This window comes from Helobdella robusta (assembly GCF_000326865.2).
Source record: "Helobdella robusta unplaced genomic scaffold HELROscaffold_59, whole genome shotgun sequence".
Taxonomy (NCBI): domain Eukaryota; kingdom Metazoa; phylum Annelida; class Clitellata; order Rhynchobdellida; family Glossiphoniidae; genus Helobdella; species Helobdella robusta.
The window spans coordinates 32,822-47,385 of record NW_008705322.1 but is presented as its reverse complement, the minus strand read 5'-3'; the positions used below and the strand labels follow the sequence as shown (position 1 = coordinate 47,385).

Below are 14,564 nucleotides of genomic sequence, written 5' to 3'. Positions count from 1 at the left end.
AGAAGAAAACCAAGATAGACAAGAATCAGTAATATTAAAAGAAAGATGCAGCAGTCTCAAGAGAATAGTATGGTCAACAGTATCAAAAGCTGAAGAAAAATCAAGAGCAAGAAGAAGAGTAAGATTACTATTGTCACTAGAGAGAAGGATATCATTGTGTATTTTAAGTAAAAAAGTTTCAGTACTGTGAGCAGGTCTGAAACCAGATTGAGATACAGGTAGCAAAGAGTTAAAGTCTAAATAGGATGAGAGTTGATTAAAAACAGCTTTTTCTATTATTTTAGAGATGAAAGTAATATTAGTTACAAGTCTATAATTAGATAAAGAGGTAGGATCTAGGGATGTGTTTTTAAGAATAGGAATAACAATAGAATTCTTATAAGAAGTAGGAAATTTAGAGGTGGAAAGAGATAAATTAACTAATTTGAGAATGATTGGATAAAATATTGAAGAGAATTCTTTAAGTAAATTAGAAGGAAGTAGATCTAGAGAGGAGTTGTAGACGACATAGAATTAATAATTTTAGTTAGTTCTAAAAGATTTATTGGAGTAAATATAGAGAAAGATTCAGTAGTAAGTTTAGTAAAGTTATGAGAAGGAAAATTAGAATTAGATGTTCTTAAAGAAGTAATTTTATTTACAAAAAAGTCATGAAACTGTTGAGCAGAGAAAGATGAGTGAGATTTTTTATGTAGAAGTTTAGATAGAACGGACCACCTATTTTTAGATGTTGAAGCAGATGTTATAGATGTTATTCATGTTATAGATGTTATTCAAGCGGGCCGCCTAGCAAGACATAGACTATTAGCGATTCCTTGGTTTTTTATTCATTTTTATATAGTTGATCTTCTTGTTAATCTTTAATTTAAATACCAGTTTTTAATTAAAATGTTAAAAAAATATTTAAAAATTAGAAAAAAATTTAAAGTTTTCTATGTATTTATTATCTCAGTCCGCTTTGAAAAGCTTGCGAAGTTCTTTGAGTTTTTAATTTTTACGCACAAATTTCTAATCACAATAAACATTTTGTCACAATAATGTCATTATTATCACAAAATTGTCATTCCTGATATTTAAAAAATGTTGAATCGAGCTGATTAAGACAAAATTTGCTCTTCTCCAGTCGGGCTGACATCGGCGCTTGACCGAAGTTGGCTGATTTAAATTTTCTTCCAACAAAATCTCTCCTATCTGAACCGCATTATCACTATATTTATTCTAGCTATATGGTCCATTCTAACTTGAACCTTTCAGTCTTTTATTTTAAATTCAATGGCAACACTGTTTAAAATTGAATTTTGTGCAGGAGGAAGCCATCTTTGTATTCTTTTTTAATTTTTTTGTTTCGTATTTAAAAGTCATGTCTGCTATCAAGAAAAGAAAAATAGATGACGAATGTCGAGTATTTAATGAGGAATGGACAACTAAATATTATTTCACTAACGTCGGTGGAAAAGCAGTCTGCTTAATTTGTCGCGAGTCCATAAATGTTTTCAAAGAGTATAATTTGAAAAGGCATCAGCAATCGAAACATTTAGATTTTGGAAGCAAATTCTCAGATGAAGATCGAAAAAGGAAATGCCAAGAATTGCTTAAAAATTTAAAAACACAGCAAAACGTTTTTACCAAACAATCTTCAATCCAAGTGGCTGCAACAGAAGCTAGTTTGGTATTATCTCACAAAATAGTTAAAAATAGTAAATCATTTTCTGATGGCGAGTTCGTCAAAGAATGCTTGCTGGATGCAGCAAACATCATGTGTCCAGAGCAGAGAAAAAAATTTGATAGTATTTTTTTATCAAGAAGAACTGTAGTCAGACGAATTACCTTGATAAGTGAAAACTTGTTGCAACAGCTTCAAATTGCTAGTAAAAAATTTTTGTGGTACCCTCTTGCTTTGGATGAAAGCACAGATATGCAAGACACATCACAACTCTTAGTATTTATAAGAGGAATCAATAATTGCTTTCAAATTACTGAAGAGTTGCTCAGTGTTGAATCACTAAAGGACACAACTACTGGCCAAGATTTATTCGATTCTGTGGAAAATTGTATTGAAAAAAATGGATTAGCCTGGAACAAATTAGCAAGTGTAACAACTGATGGTGCTCGAGCTTTGACTGGAAAAAACAAAGGTTTGTTGACACTGATAAACAGAAAAATAAAAGAAGAACATCCAGATCATGCACTTATATCTATTCATTGTGTCATTCATCAAGAAAATTTGTGTAAAGTTGGATTGAAAATTAAGCATGTTATTGACTCAGTTGTTGGGGTAATAAACATCATCAGAGCCAGAGGTCTTAACCACAGACAGTTCAAAACATTGCTTGAAGATATGGAAAGTGAACATTCTGACATACTCTACTACTGCAGTGTTCGTTGGCTAAGTCTTGGCAGGGCACTGAGTCGAGTCTGGGCTCTCAAAGAAGAAATAGTTCTTTTTTTAGAAATGAAAAGTATCAATTCTGATTTTACTACAAATATTAAAAATGAACAATGGAAATTAGATTTTATGTTTGCCATTGACATTATTGAAAAGTTAAATGAATTGAACAATAAACTTCAAGGCAATGGTTTGTTTGCACATGACATGTATTACCATGTTAAATCATTTCAATCAAAACTTGCCCTGTTTTCTAGACAAGCAGATGAAAACAAGTTCTGTCATTTTCCATTGCTAAAACAGGAACTAATTTCTGCTGAAGTAGCACAGAAATACAAAGAACAAATACATGATTTAGCTAGGGAATTTGAAAGAAGATTTGAAGATTTTAAAAACCTGGAGCCTTTGTTTACAATTCTCACAACACCATTTTGTATAAAAGCTGATGAAATACCTGAAGACTTGCAGTTGGAACTGCTGGACATGCAAGCAAATTGTGAACTGAAAGAAAAGTTTAAATCAGGTCTTTTGTTAGAATTTTATGGCTCTCTGTCTGATGTAGCATTTCCAAATTTTAAAAGATTTGCTGCAAAAATGTTTTCAATATTTGGATCCACATATATATGCGAACAAGCATTCTCTTGTATGAAAATAAATAAATCCAAAAATAGGTCCATGATAAATGACTGCACCTAAATGCAATAATGAGAATAGTGACAAGTGATCTGGCTCCACAATTCAAGAACATTGTTGAAAATTGTGAACAGTTCCATACTTCCCATTAATTAGAAAAACTTTTGTTAATAAAACTTATTTTTTATATCAGATTTACTGTAAAACCTGTTATATATGTAATTGACAATTTTTGCAAATAAATAAAAACGTAATTTTTGGCATAAATAATTTATTTATAGCTTTAAAAAACAAACACACACACACACACATATATATATATAATGAATATATATATATATATATATATATATATAATGAATATATATATATATATATAATGATGCGGCCCTCCAAAAGTAAAACGTTTTTCAATGTGGCCCTTACGAAAAAAAGTTTGCCCACCCCTGATCTAATGCCTTAGTCCAATCATCCAGAAGTTTCAAGAGTTGCATTACCGTTGATTTACCTTTTACAAATCCATATTGTCTAGGGTCAATCAAATCATTATCAGTTAAATACAACATCAACATATACTAAAACAATACTATTAATGAATTATCTTAATCAAGTACACCTACTCAGACATCTATATCTATATACAACGTAAATACATATAAATACTTTAAAAAGTATAGTAATAACCAATAAATGTCAATAACTATATATTAACCTAACAATATACATATATTTAGTTCACACATACATTCAAACACTCGTTTGCTTATACACATTCTTGTCTATACACAAATTCATCACACATACTTACACATAAAATAAAATAATAATAACAAAATAAATTAAATAAATAGTAAATAAGTATACCTAAATAGAAATTCTATAATTAAAAAAACCATCTCAGCAGAGGCAAATGATAGTTATTGATGAAAATATGACAGAGAAAAGGATCTAGGAGTGAGTGGGAAAGTATCAGGGCAATTCAGAGAGACTGACAGAAGTGCAAATAAAGTTCTGGCAACAATGAAACGAAAACAGTTAAAACATGAAATAAAATTGTTTTATTTAAATAAATCATAAAACATTAGTCCAGCGAAAATTAGAGTAGTACTCTATTTATGCTTACAATCAAAATTTACAAAAGAGCAAGGAAATGCTCAAGAAACTCAAGGAAGTACAACAAAAACAAATAAAAGATAGTATGGTATAACAATATTATATGAGGGCAGATTAAAAATTTGTGGCCCGACAACTTTGTTATATGTAGGACATGTCGATACTTGATTCAAAAAACAAAATTAATTTTAAAAGATGGTTTAGAGATAGCAAAATTTTAAGAACTGAGAAATGATGACAAAGCTAATACAAAATACTAATAGTATTAGATACATTAAACTAACCCAAATAATATTGATTTTATTGCTATACTTTCAAAGCAAGACGGCATAAATAGAGCTATAGATCAACCCAACTGCTTCAAGCTCAAACTTTGCTAAGCGTTTATTAAAAAACTAACAGTAATGGAGTCACTAACCTAAACCAAGTAACTACATAAATCACATTTACGACTTCGCTTTCTCAACTGGAAACCTGACTTAAAAACTGTGTCTACTCATGATATTATCTAGGCATCTTTTTACGATTATCTACATTCCAAAGCTTATAAATATAGCAAAGATAACAAAAAATAAAATAACAAATGTAAAAGAGCAATATAATCACTATGGCATATGTGAAATTAACCTCACCTTAGCCTGTTAGTCCTTAACATAGGCGTTGTTACATCTTTATTTCGATTAACAAAAGATAAATTATTCAACTGGACAACTTTCGTTTTTGTCCATTTTCTACCACGATCTTGTGTCCTGTAGGCCGCGTCATTTATTTCCTTAATTGCCCTGTATGAATCTTCCAAATTTCCTTGGAGTTTTGAGTTCTGTGCGTTGTACGGCAGATGAAATTTAAATGAATGACAAAAATAAGATTATATTTTATTACAAAAATACCTTTTCAATGGAGTATAAAGAAGATGAAAGAATTTTAAAAGAAATAATACGCAGAAATACGTTGTTGTGTTAGTTGCTCAGATGGTAAGCAGGTAGAAACTACAGTCAGACCTCCTATATATATAGGTAACAAAAAACTATAAACCAAATTTTGTACTTGCGTTGCTATTTTACATATGAACTGTTTCTATAGAACAAATTAAATTTCTCCAAGAGGTTATTTAGTTAGTATCTACCTACCGTTAAAACAAATTCTTTTACGACATTATGGACAGCCGAACTTGCTTACCATCATCAGTTCACATTTCGGAGAACGACCACTCAAGCTGCATCAGTACAACTTTCACCCCAACTAATAGAAGTTCTCATTCATTAATGGCTCTTGATACTCCAATGTAAATATGAAAGTTTATTTCATTGTAAAATTTTATTATGGAAAAATTTTTCAATTTTTTTTATTATGAAAACTAATTTTAAACGCTATTAATTAATACATTTAACATCTCTTTCCCGTAATTAGTTTTATTAATCATGACGATCTACTTGATAAATTACAATTTATACATATATAAACAAATGAGTTCATTTGAACAATTTGAATAACTGAATTGACCTTGTGATTGTTGAATCATGTGAATTGTGTTAGTCACAGGCCATCCGTATTGGAGAGCTGCGAATATTTATAGTACAAAAAATATTTGGTACGTTGATTTATCGATTGCGTTATTTTTACCGGTGAAAAGAGAAACCTATATCCTTGGTTGATTTTTTAACAGAGCTATTATTACAATAAATTATAATTTTATTTGTTTGTAACTGCAAAAATATAATATTTTCTTTAAAAAAATTTCTTCGTATAAACCAATAAATGATCGTTATTTGCTTTTTTCAAGTTGTCACGTAATGAACTAATGTTTTGACCGTATTCTTAAAAAGGAATATATTAATGCACTCAATCTATTAACAGAAATTGTGCTTTGTACCATTTTATACTTTGTAGGCATTCTTCTGTAGAAACTTTCAATGTCTATTAATATTTATATTAACAATAACATTTTATTAAAATGTATAAAAAAAACTCCCGCAAACGACTTTTTCAAAGTTATGTGTGTCCACCAGTGATGACGTAAGTACTCAAAAAATGTACTTAAGTATAAGTACTAAGTACTCAATAATAAAAGTACTTAAGTATAAGTACTAAGTACCAAAACAAATTGTATACTTGATACTTATAAGTACTAAGTATAAGTACTAAGTACATAAGTACCTAAGTACATACCATGGTTAATTTGAAATATTTATAAATTTATTAAACTCAGAAATCAACTCATTATTTACAGTAATTTATTTACATCAATAAAAGAGTTTGTTCTTTTTGAGTAAAAGTAAAGTTTCAAATGATTCATCACTTAAACGATTTCTTTTAGGAGTGAGAATCATTCCAGCCTGGCTAAATATACGTTTTCATCAAAATCACTTCAACACATATATTTATAATGTAAACGAAAACACTTCAACACCTACATCTATAATGTAAACAAAAACACTTCAACACGTATATTTAAAATGTGAACAAAAACACTTCAACACATATATTTATAAGGATTGTTATATATATATATATATATATATATATATATATATATAAATAATAACTACTATATATAGCGTGCATGTGTATATAGATCATGTAGAGTCTATGATATAGATATATAGATGTCAGAGTGATGTGAGTTAACCACCTTTTTTAATGACTCAATTAGCCAATGGTTATCTTAACATCCCGCTATCCATGACTAAACAAGAACAAATGTTGATAAGAGAGATAAACAAGAAGGTCAATGTGAAAATGTGTGTGTGTGTTTTCATCACAGTTTTCAATTTTTAAATGTTGACATTATCTTATTTTTGCTTAAAATTTTTCTGGTACTTACAGGAAAAATTTATTACTTATAAGTACAAGTACTGGAAAATGTACTTAAGTATAAGTATTTAAGTACAGGTTTTCATATATACTTAAGTATAAGTATCTAAGTACTACATTTGTACTTAAGTACGTACTTAAGTACAAATGTACTTAAGTACTCGTCATCACTGGTGTCCACCAGCCTCGCCAGGATTTCCCTGACGACACTAATGTAAAAAATATAATCAGAAACATTCAAACTGATTTTCATCGTTCTAATAACCGATAAAAGCGAAGGGAAAAAATTAATTTTCATTCATTCATATCCGAATGAAGTTACGTAATTGTTACTGAAATGTGTGAACAACAACATCCGAACATGTGATCCAACATTACACAGAAGTAGGTGCATGAAGCGATGTTGAACGCCACCAGTGCGTCATAGGGAGGGTCGAACCCTCCTGGAGAGGGCAGCAGCAGCTCCGTAGCCCCACAACCCACCAAAGACCATCAGACAGCCTGTCGTAAGGAACGTCACGTTATAACTCCTCGATACTTCATATATGAATCCTTGTTGCAACAAACATTTTGACAAATATTAAACAGTAAATAAATAGAATGTTTTTTCATTCTGGTTATTTAAAAAATCCATTATATTGTGTGCTTTTAAAATTAAAATACATGTTTAGAACTTTTTATAACATTACAACAATACGTCATATTTTAAGTATTTGTAGCGTGCTGACCTGGTTCGAATCCTACCAGTGCAAAATCATTGTAAGATTGTTTATTGCGTGTGATGCGCTGTTTGCTGGCGCTTTGAAAATCCATCAAAAGTGAATTTAAGCTGTGCGGTGTGTACATGGGTTTGCGCAAAATATTCTTAGTGAGACAAGTAGGACGATTAGGGTGCAAACAAGTATCAAAGATCAAAAATTATGCAGTTAACATGAGAAATGAAATTAAAAAGAGCATAAAGTACGGAAAAATCAAGAAATATGATTGCAAGCTCACCTGTGAAAGGTGTGCTCATCAATCCCACGACACCGAAACAGAAGGATGTCGCAGGCTGAGTCTTCGTAATGTTGACCGAACCCTTCAAGTCAACCATTATTGTGATGTATAAGCTGAAAGTAAAACCTTGTGAAAGGTCAAATTTCAATTTATTCGTTGTTGAAATTTTTTAGATGAATGACTGCAAACGTTTTAATGAAATAAAAAAGATTTGATTCCATGAAAGGAAGCAATTCTGAACAAAGCATGCATGGGTAGAACAGCAGCACGAACCTGTGAAAAAGCCGGTCAATGCACCGTGCAGAAGGATGAGCAAGAAGTCGTTGAAGAGGAAGGTTGCCATGTGGCACAAACCAACCGCAACAACCGCGGTGGAGTAGAGGGTGATCCTGCTCGTCCTGTTCATGAAGTTCGACACAACCCCACATATCTGTGCGATATAATTTATGAAAAACGATTGCATGGACGTGTTGACATGATTAATTGATGAAATTATTAACAAAAGAAATATTTTTTTAATTACAAAACATTCTTTGCTTGTTTGCAATCTTACATTTTTTGTTTCAAACGCATTTTTCAGTAAAAACAAGAATTTGTTTTTTTGTTATTCTTCTCGTTAACAACAAACCGGAGTATCATGTTCGATAACAAAATCATTCCAATGAACGAACAAACAAACAAACCACTTTAGTAGTTGCAGAAGCGACATCGAAACTGATTGGAACGTAGGCGACCCTCTGCCTCTGCACTCCCAGCAGGATGGCCCTCCTCGGGTTGTGGTGGATGTGGGACTGGGCGCCTGTGTACATGAAACAACAGCTCAACAGGAAGCATACAACCTGAGGATCAGACAGAATTTCCCGAAAACTTTCTTTTCGAAATTCATTCGCAACTGAAGTGTTCTGTGTAAAATTGGAAATTATGTAAGCTGCTGTAATGCAACGTACGTTGTAGTGCACAAGTATGAAACATTAATTGCACCTTGTTAAATATTGAGTGCTCGCAGTGATTTTCTGGACGATGCAGTGGCTTGAGTGGCAGCGGTTTGAACGCAAACGCAGCAGCCACCGTCATTTGCAACGTGAATCCTGCAACTAGAACAATCACTCCTCTCCATGTATACAACTGAAATAAATATCTAAAAATGATAAATTATTCAAAACATAAGTCATGACAAATATCTTTGAAATACATCCTAGCGAAGTAAAACGTTTGAACTGCAATCATCAGCAATGAAAATATTATCAGCTCCAACCTTGAAAGAGGTCCGATAAAAATAGCTCCTACAGAATATCCAACGCTCACAATCCCGCCAGCTAGCGCCCTATTTTTTTCAAAATATCTCATTGAATTTATGTTGCACGTGGTCACCATCAAACCGAGTCCTGTCCCTTCGTTTTCATTTGGTTTTTTATTTTCAGAACGATATGATGAATTAGCCATTTCAATCTTATTTTCATTGTTTTCATTCGAATACTTTTAACTCACCCACCAGATAACAATCCATAGGTAAAATAAAGAATGGTTACACGTGTGGCGAAAAACGAAAGAAACATTCCAAGTGCGCAAACGATTGATCCGAAGATGCAGACCACTCTGCAGCCGTATCGATCCACGGCCAGTCCTGCCGGGATGCCTGGAAATGATTGCATGCATGTTTATATCATTATATGTCTGTGTGATATTGTATCTATTTGTTGGTTCATTTCAATGATGGACCGACCTATGAGATTTGCAGAGCCAGCATAGATGGAACCCACCCAGCCAACCACTGTTGATGTTGTCTCAAACTCCTCAATCAAATCTTGGTAGATTAGTGAGAAGAGGACGTAGGAACTCCCCATCAGGGTCGTGCCAAGCATGCAGACTGCCAACACCAACCAACTCCATGACGAATCTACTAGTGTCGTGGTTGTTGTTGTTGTTGACGTTGGTGCGGATGTTGTTGTTCTGGATGTTATTGTTGATGTGTTAATTTTTTCAAAAGAACTTATGACAGAGTTTTTGTTAACATCGTTGATAAAAATAACATCCATTTTGTTACGAACAATAATTTGTTTTTTTATTGGCCTAATTTGGGAGGAAATTTATTGTTGTTAATTTTTTAAGGTTATTTAATATTTTATCTACCATGAAACGTTTCATGCTTGATAAACATCGTCTCTTATTTTTGTGTACTTATAAGTCAGCCAGCAATAGTTTCAGCTAAACTTTTTAATAATATCATTGACAAACTGAATGTGTGTTCACGAAGATTCGTAACTTAAAACGTCTTGAATCGCTAACCTACCAGCCAGCCAGCCAGACAGCCAGCCAGCCAAGCAAGCAAGCAATCATCAAACGTCGCTCATTGACGTGAAGTCGTAAAACAAAGCAGGGAGGCCTGCTCAACTCTGCAGATGCGCAGGTCATAAAAACGTCCCATCACTATTCATACAACCTGTTGCGCTCATTTATTACAATCTCGTTCTGATTGATGTTTGTAATGAAAAATTGTTATTTATTATGAAATTCAAATGATTAGTTTAGAAAAAAATCCGAAAACGAATCAATTTGATGTTCTTTATTACTTAAAACTTAATAGAATAATTTTTTAATCCAATCTCCCCTTCAACGTTCGAATTTCTTTTTTCTGCGTTTCATAAAAGTTGTTCTGCAAACTTCGCCTAAATAAAATATTGTAAATTTTGTTCGTGTTTTCAGTGCATCTCAACAGAACCTGGTAACATTTGAAACTATCAGACCATCGCCCAATTTTTTTATTCCATTTAATATCCAAAACAACTTTCAAAACACCTCATCTCTTTCTATAACTACTCTTGAAGTAATATTTTAGCATGGGTCAATGCTCTATACAATTATCATTGAGAATATATTAATAAAATTCAAAACACCGATGTTGCTTTTACTGAATTTATTAGGGTCTTATCTGAACTTTATATTTATAGATTTATATTGCCAATCAACACACAAACAATGCTAAAATTTTAATAAGATTCAACCATGGCTGAATAGAGCGCTCTAAAATTTGATGACAAAGAAAAATACACTTTATGAAAAATAGCAGAAAAACAGAACTATTCCTGGTTATAATAATTATAAAAAAATTTTAAATATTTCCAATAATAAAATTAAACTTGCTGAAAAATTTCATTATAAAAATTCCTTTAAAGAATCAAGAGGCAATCCAAAATCTACCTGGAATGTAATCAATAACATAATAAACCTAAATAAGTAAATTGAAAATTCTCCTATAATCATAGATATTAATTTAATAACGGATACATTAACCATAGCTAATCACTTTAACAGGCACTTCACAAAATTATTTGCTGACTCATCAATTGCTGATTCCAGTTTCAAAAAATACATTAAATTTTCTAATCCCCACTCATTACTTTTTGAACCCGTAACTTTTTTCTGAAGTTTATCAACAATGCAAATCGTTATCAAATTCAAATAGCAAGTTTTATCACAATCTGTCAAATAATATATTGAAAGCAGCAATTCTTCCTAATTGAAATTTTACAATTTTTTTAATAAAATGGTAAACCAAGTCATCAAACAGAGCAAAGCAAATGCTTGGTCGAATAAAAAGATCTTTTTGGAAATTTGATTATAAGTTGCTTCGTGATTATACTTGATTTTAAGCTCCACTAACAAGACGACAATCCAAAACTCTATATTATAAACAGATGCATTAAAACTTTATTTGCAATTGATAATTTTAATCATGAGTTAAATGTGAACATTTTTTACATCATAACTTAATAAATATTTTCTAGCTGAACAATTATAGAACATGTATCCTAATTTTTAAAATGTTTAGTAAAGAATTTAAAATACACCCAGAAATAGTTTGATACAGATAAACCAAGCGCGTCTCTCAGGTTAAACAAAGAAAAATGCTAAAAAGTCAGCTAAGTTTGAATTTGATCAGTAGCAAACAATTCTTCTTTTGTGCTTCACCAATTTGGAACAGTCTTCTGAATTATTTGAAGGAAATAGATAATTATTTTGAGTTCATTAAACTGTTGAAAACTTATCTTATTTGTCGCTCATGTTTAATAGCTAATTAATTTGTGTATTTTAGTTATGATTGATTTCTCATTTTTATGTTTACTGCTTGGAGAAATAAATTAATACCCAAATTATTTTATGTTCCTTGCTTAATTATTTTGATTTGTGTTTTACCATTTAGGACCAATTGAAAATAGCATAAACATTTAAAATTTACTGATAGTATATTTATTACAAAGAGAACAAAAAGTTTATTGTTGCTGAGGCATGAACGAAACAAAAACATCACACATCATTGTTAGGATGAGCAGCAATAATGAAGTTGAAGTAAATTTCAAATCGCCTTCATCTGAAAAGATGCTTGAAGACTTCCTGTCCTGACTAGAAGAAAAAGACATAAAGCAGGTAATTAAGTAAAGAGTTGGTTTGGTACCGCACATAGATTGGTGCACTAAAATGCTCATTCAAAATTTCAAACTTTCAAGGCAAATAATGAGATGATTTTTAAAAACCTAAACGTAGCATTCAAAAACAAATGAACCGGCTATAACAAAAGCAGTTGCAACGACATTGAGTAAAATCAAAACTGCAATTCCAATGAAACTAAATAAATCGAGTGTATTTATCGTCTAAATGACAACCACTATCAGTTGAGAAACTAACATTTCCATTAAACATTAACCTGGAACAGTATGAGAATCTCAAAAAATCCATTCAGTGTTTGATGATCCTGTTGAAATGATCAAATCTGCAGTTTAATTAAACAAGCTGGATCGGGCTATATCCTCTAACTTAGTAAAAAAAATTATCAGTTTAACAAAGGCACAAATTTCGATTTGATCAAAAATGAAAGTCTGTCAAATTGAAAATTGGCATCGGGAATGAAAAGGCACTGCGATCATCAAACCATTGAAAAATTTGGAGTGGTTGCAACCTCAATGAACTACGAAAGTGTTGTGTAATAAAAGTAAATATAAATTGTAACAAGATAAAAATAATTATATCACCATTTTTATTTCCATTGTTTTTAAATTCAATTGTGCCCACACGAAGCTGGAATAATAATTTAAAAACTAAAGAAACGGAAAACGAGCTGCCATTAATTCAAAAACAATTTCTTATAAATTTCTAATAAATGATTTCTATTTAAAAAATGCTGATGTCTGTCGAAAAATAATGCTAGAACTTGTCTATGTGATGAACTTGAAATAATTTACACTTACGACCTTCGACGTCAAAAAACACTTTTTACAAAGTAAGAAATGTTTCCGTTGTAAAAATATTTTATTGTAACTTCATCCGGGTTGAAAACTATGAAATAATAATAACATAATGATAAAATAACACAAGTTAAAATATAATTTGAAAAACGAAGTGAACACTTGAAAACAACATAAAATGTGACTTCTGAAGATTTCAATTAAATTTTAAACGTTTTTTGAATTTTAATTTTTGAAACAATCAACTTTATTAAATATAAAAAAAATAACACAATAGATGGATTATGCATCGGGTAGTTGTATTCTACAACAGTTTTTCGTTTAATAATGAATAATAAGGAGGTAGGTTTTCAATAATTACAAGGAAAACCACAAACGATTAACTATCACTACTGCTGCTACTACAACTACTAGTGGTAATAATAACAACAATACTATAGATAACAGTTATGACCGCCTTGAAATGATGGGCGGGGGACCAATTTTGAAAACGTTTAAATTTGGGAAATTTTGTAAAATCTTTTTGAAATTTTAACTGGGGCTAAGATTTATGGTAGTGTAATAAAAATTATTTTTGCGACTTTTTTTGCTAATCGCGTCAATTTTTTCGATTTTCTACATAAAACAGTGTTTTTTTCTGTGCAAAAATGAGTTTTGCCGACTTTTTATAACAATACTGCTAACTACGGGGAGAGCCATGAACTCTCAGCATCCCTCTCTAGATCAAGTTTACAAGTCAGCAATATGATTTCTTCAACTTTCTTGTCCCGAACAACCCATCCATCCAACATGGCCTCACTCGTATATCGATATTAGGCTGTTGTTGGCTGACAAGTTGAGAAGGCGTGAAGTTATAAACTTTATGTAGAATATTATAGATGCCTATCAACTTTTGAATTGACCAGTGGCGGATCTACATACCATTAAGCCAACTAAGCAGCTGCTTGAGGCCCAAGAATCATGGGAGCCAGAAAAAAGTAATAAACTAATAATTTTCAAACTTTGATTTTAAAAATCAATTATTTAATTGGAAATAAAGCAGGCGAAAAATTCAAGTGAAATATATAACCAATAGTTTTTTGTTAAAAATTTCATTAGATTTTTGTACAACTTTCTGGGCGCCTCTGATGCTATGTGTATAGCGCTGCACAAATGCCATTATAAATATTGTATCCTTAATTTAGTGTGACATATTATGTTGGTAAAAGACCATAATTAACGCAGTAAATTATGAAATCTACCCATTTTCTATCGTTGGATAGTTTTTTAATACATTTCTCAATATTTCTAACCAAATTCTTGGCGTCATTATTTCTTTTATTAAAGTTAGAATTATATACAGTTTCCAATTCATTAACGAGTTTATAGGACCTATTTCGATA

At 31.2% G+C, this 14,564-nt stretch overlaps 2 protein-coding genes across 2 annotated transcripts in view; one reads left to right on the top strand and one right to left on the bottom strand.

Moving 5' to 3' along the window:
- The window catches only part of HELRODRAFT_180059 (hypothetical protein), a gene marked incomplete at both ends in the record, with an annotated part of 3,902 nt that extends 820 nt beyond the window's left edge, over positions 1-3,082 (top strand). The window contains one exon of the mRNA XM_009028849.1: positions 2,511-3,082. Coding sequence (XP_009027097.1) covers positions 2,511-3,082 — 572 coding nt within the window. The remainder of the gene's footprint in view (positions 1-2,510) is intronic.
- A 1,678-nt stretch (positions 3,083-4,760) lies between these two features.
- On the bottom strand, positions 4,761-10,367 carry HELRODRAFT_180058 (hypothetical protein; the record flags this gene model as incomplete). Its single annotated transcript, XM_009028848.1, has 10 exons — positions 4,761-4,952; positions 7,386-7,498; positions 7,943-8,068; positions 8,216-8,372; positions 8,626-8,844; positions 8,924-9,080; positions 9,198-9,333; positions 9,435-9,578; positions 9,666-9,842; positions 10,298-10,367. 10 exons carry the CDS (start codon positions 10,365-10,367, stop codon positions 4,761-4,763), a joined length of 1,491 nt encoding a protein of 496 aa, XP_009027096.1.
- Positions 10,368-14,564: the final 4,197 nt, after the last annotated feature.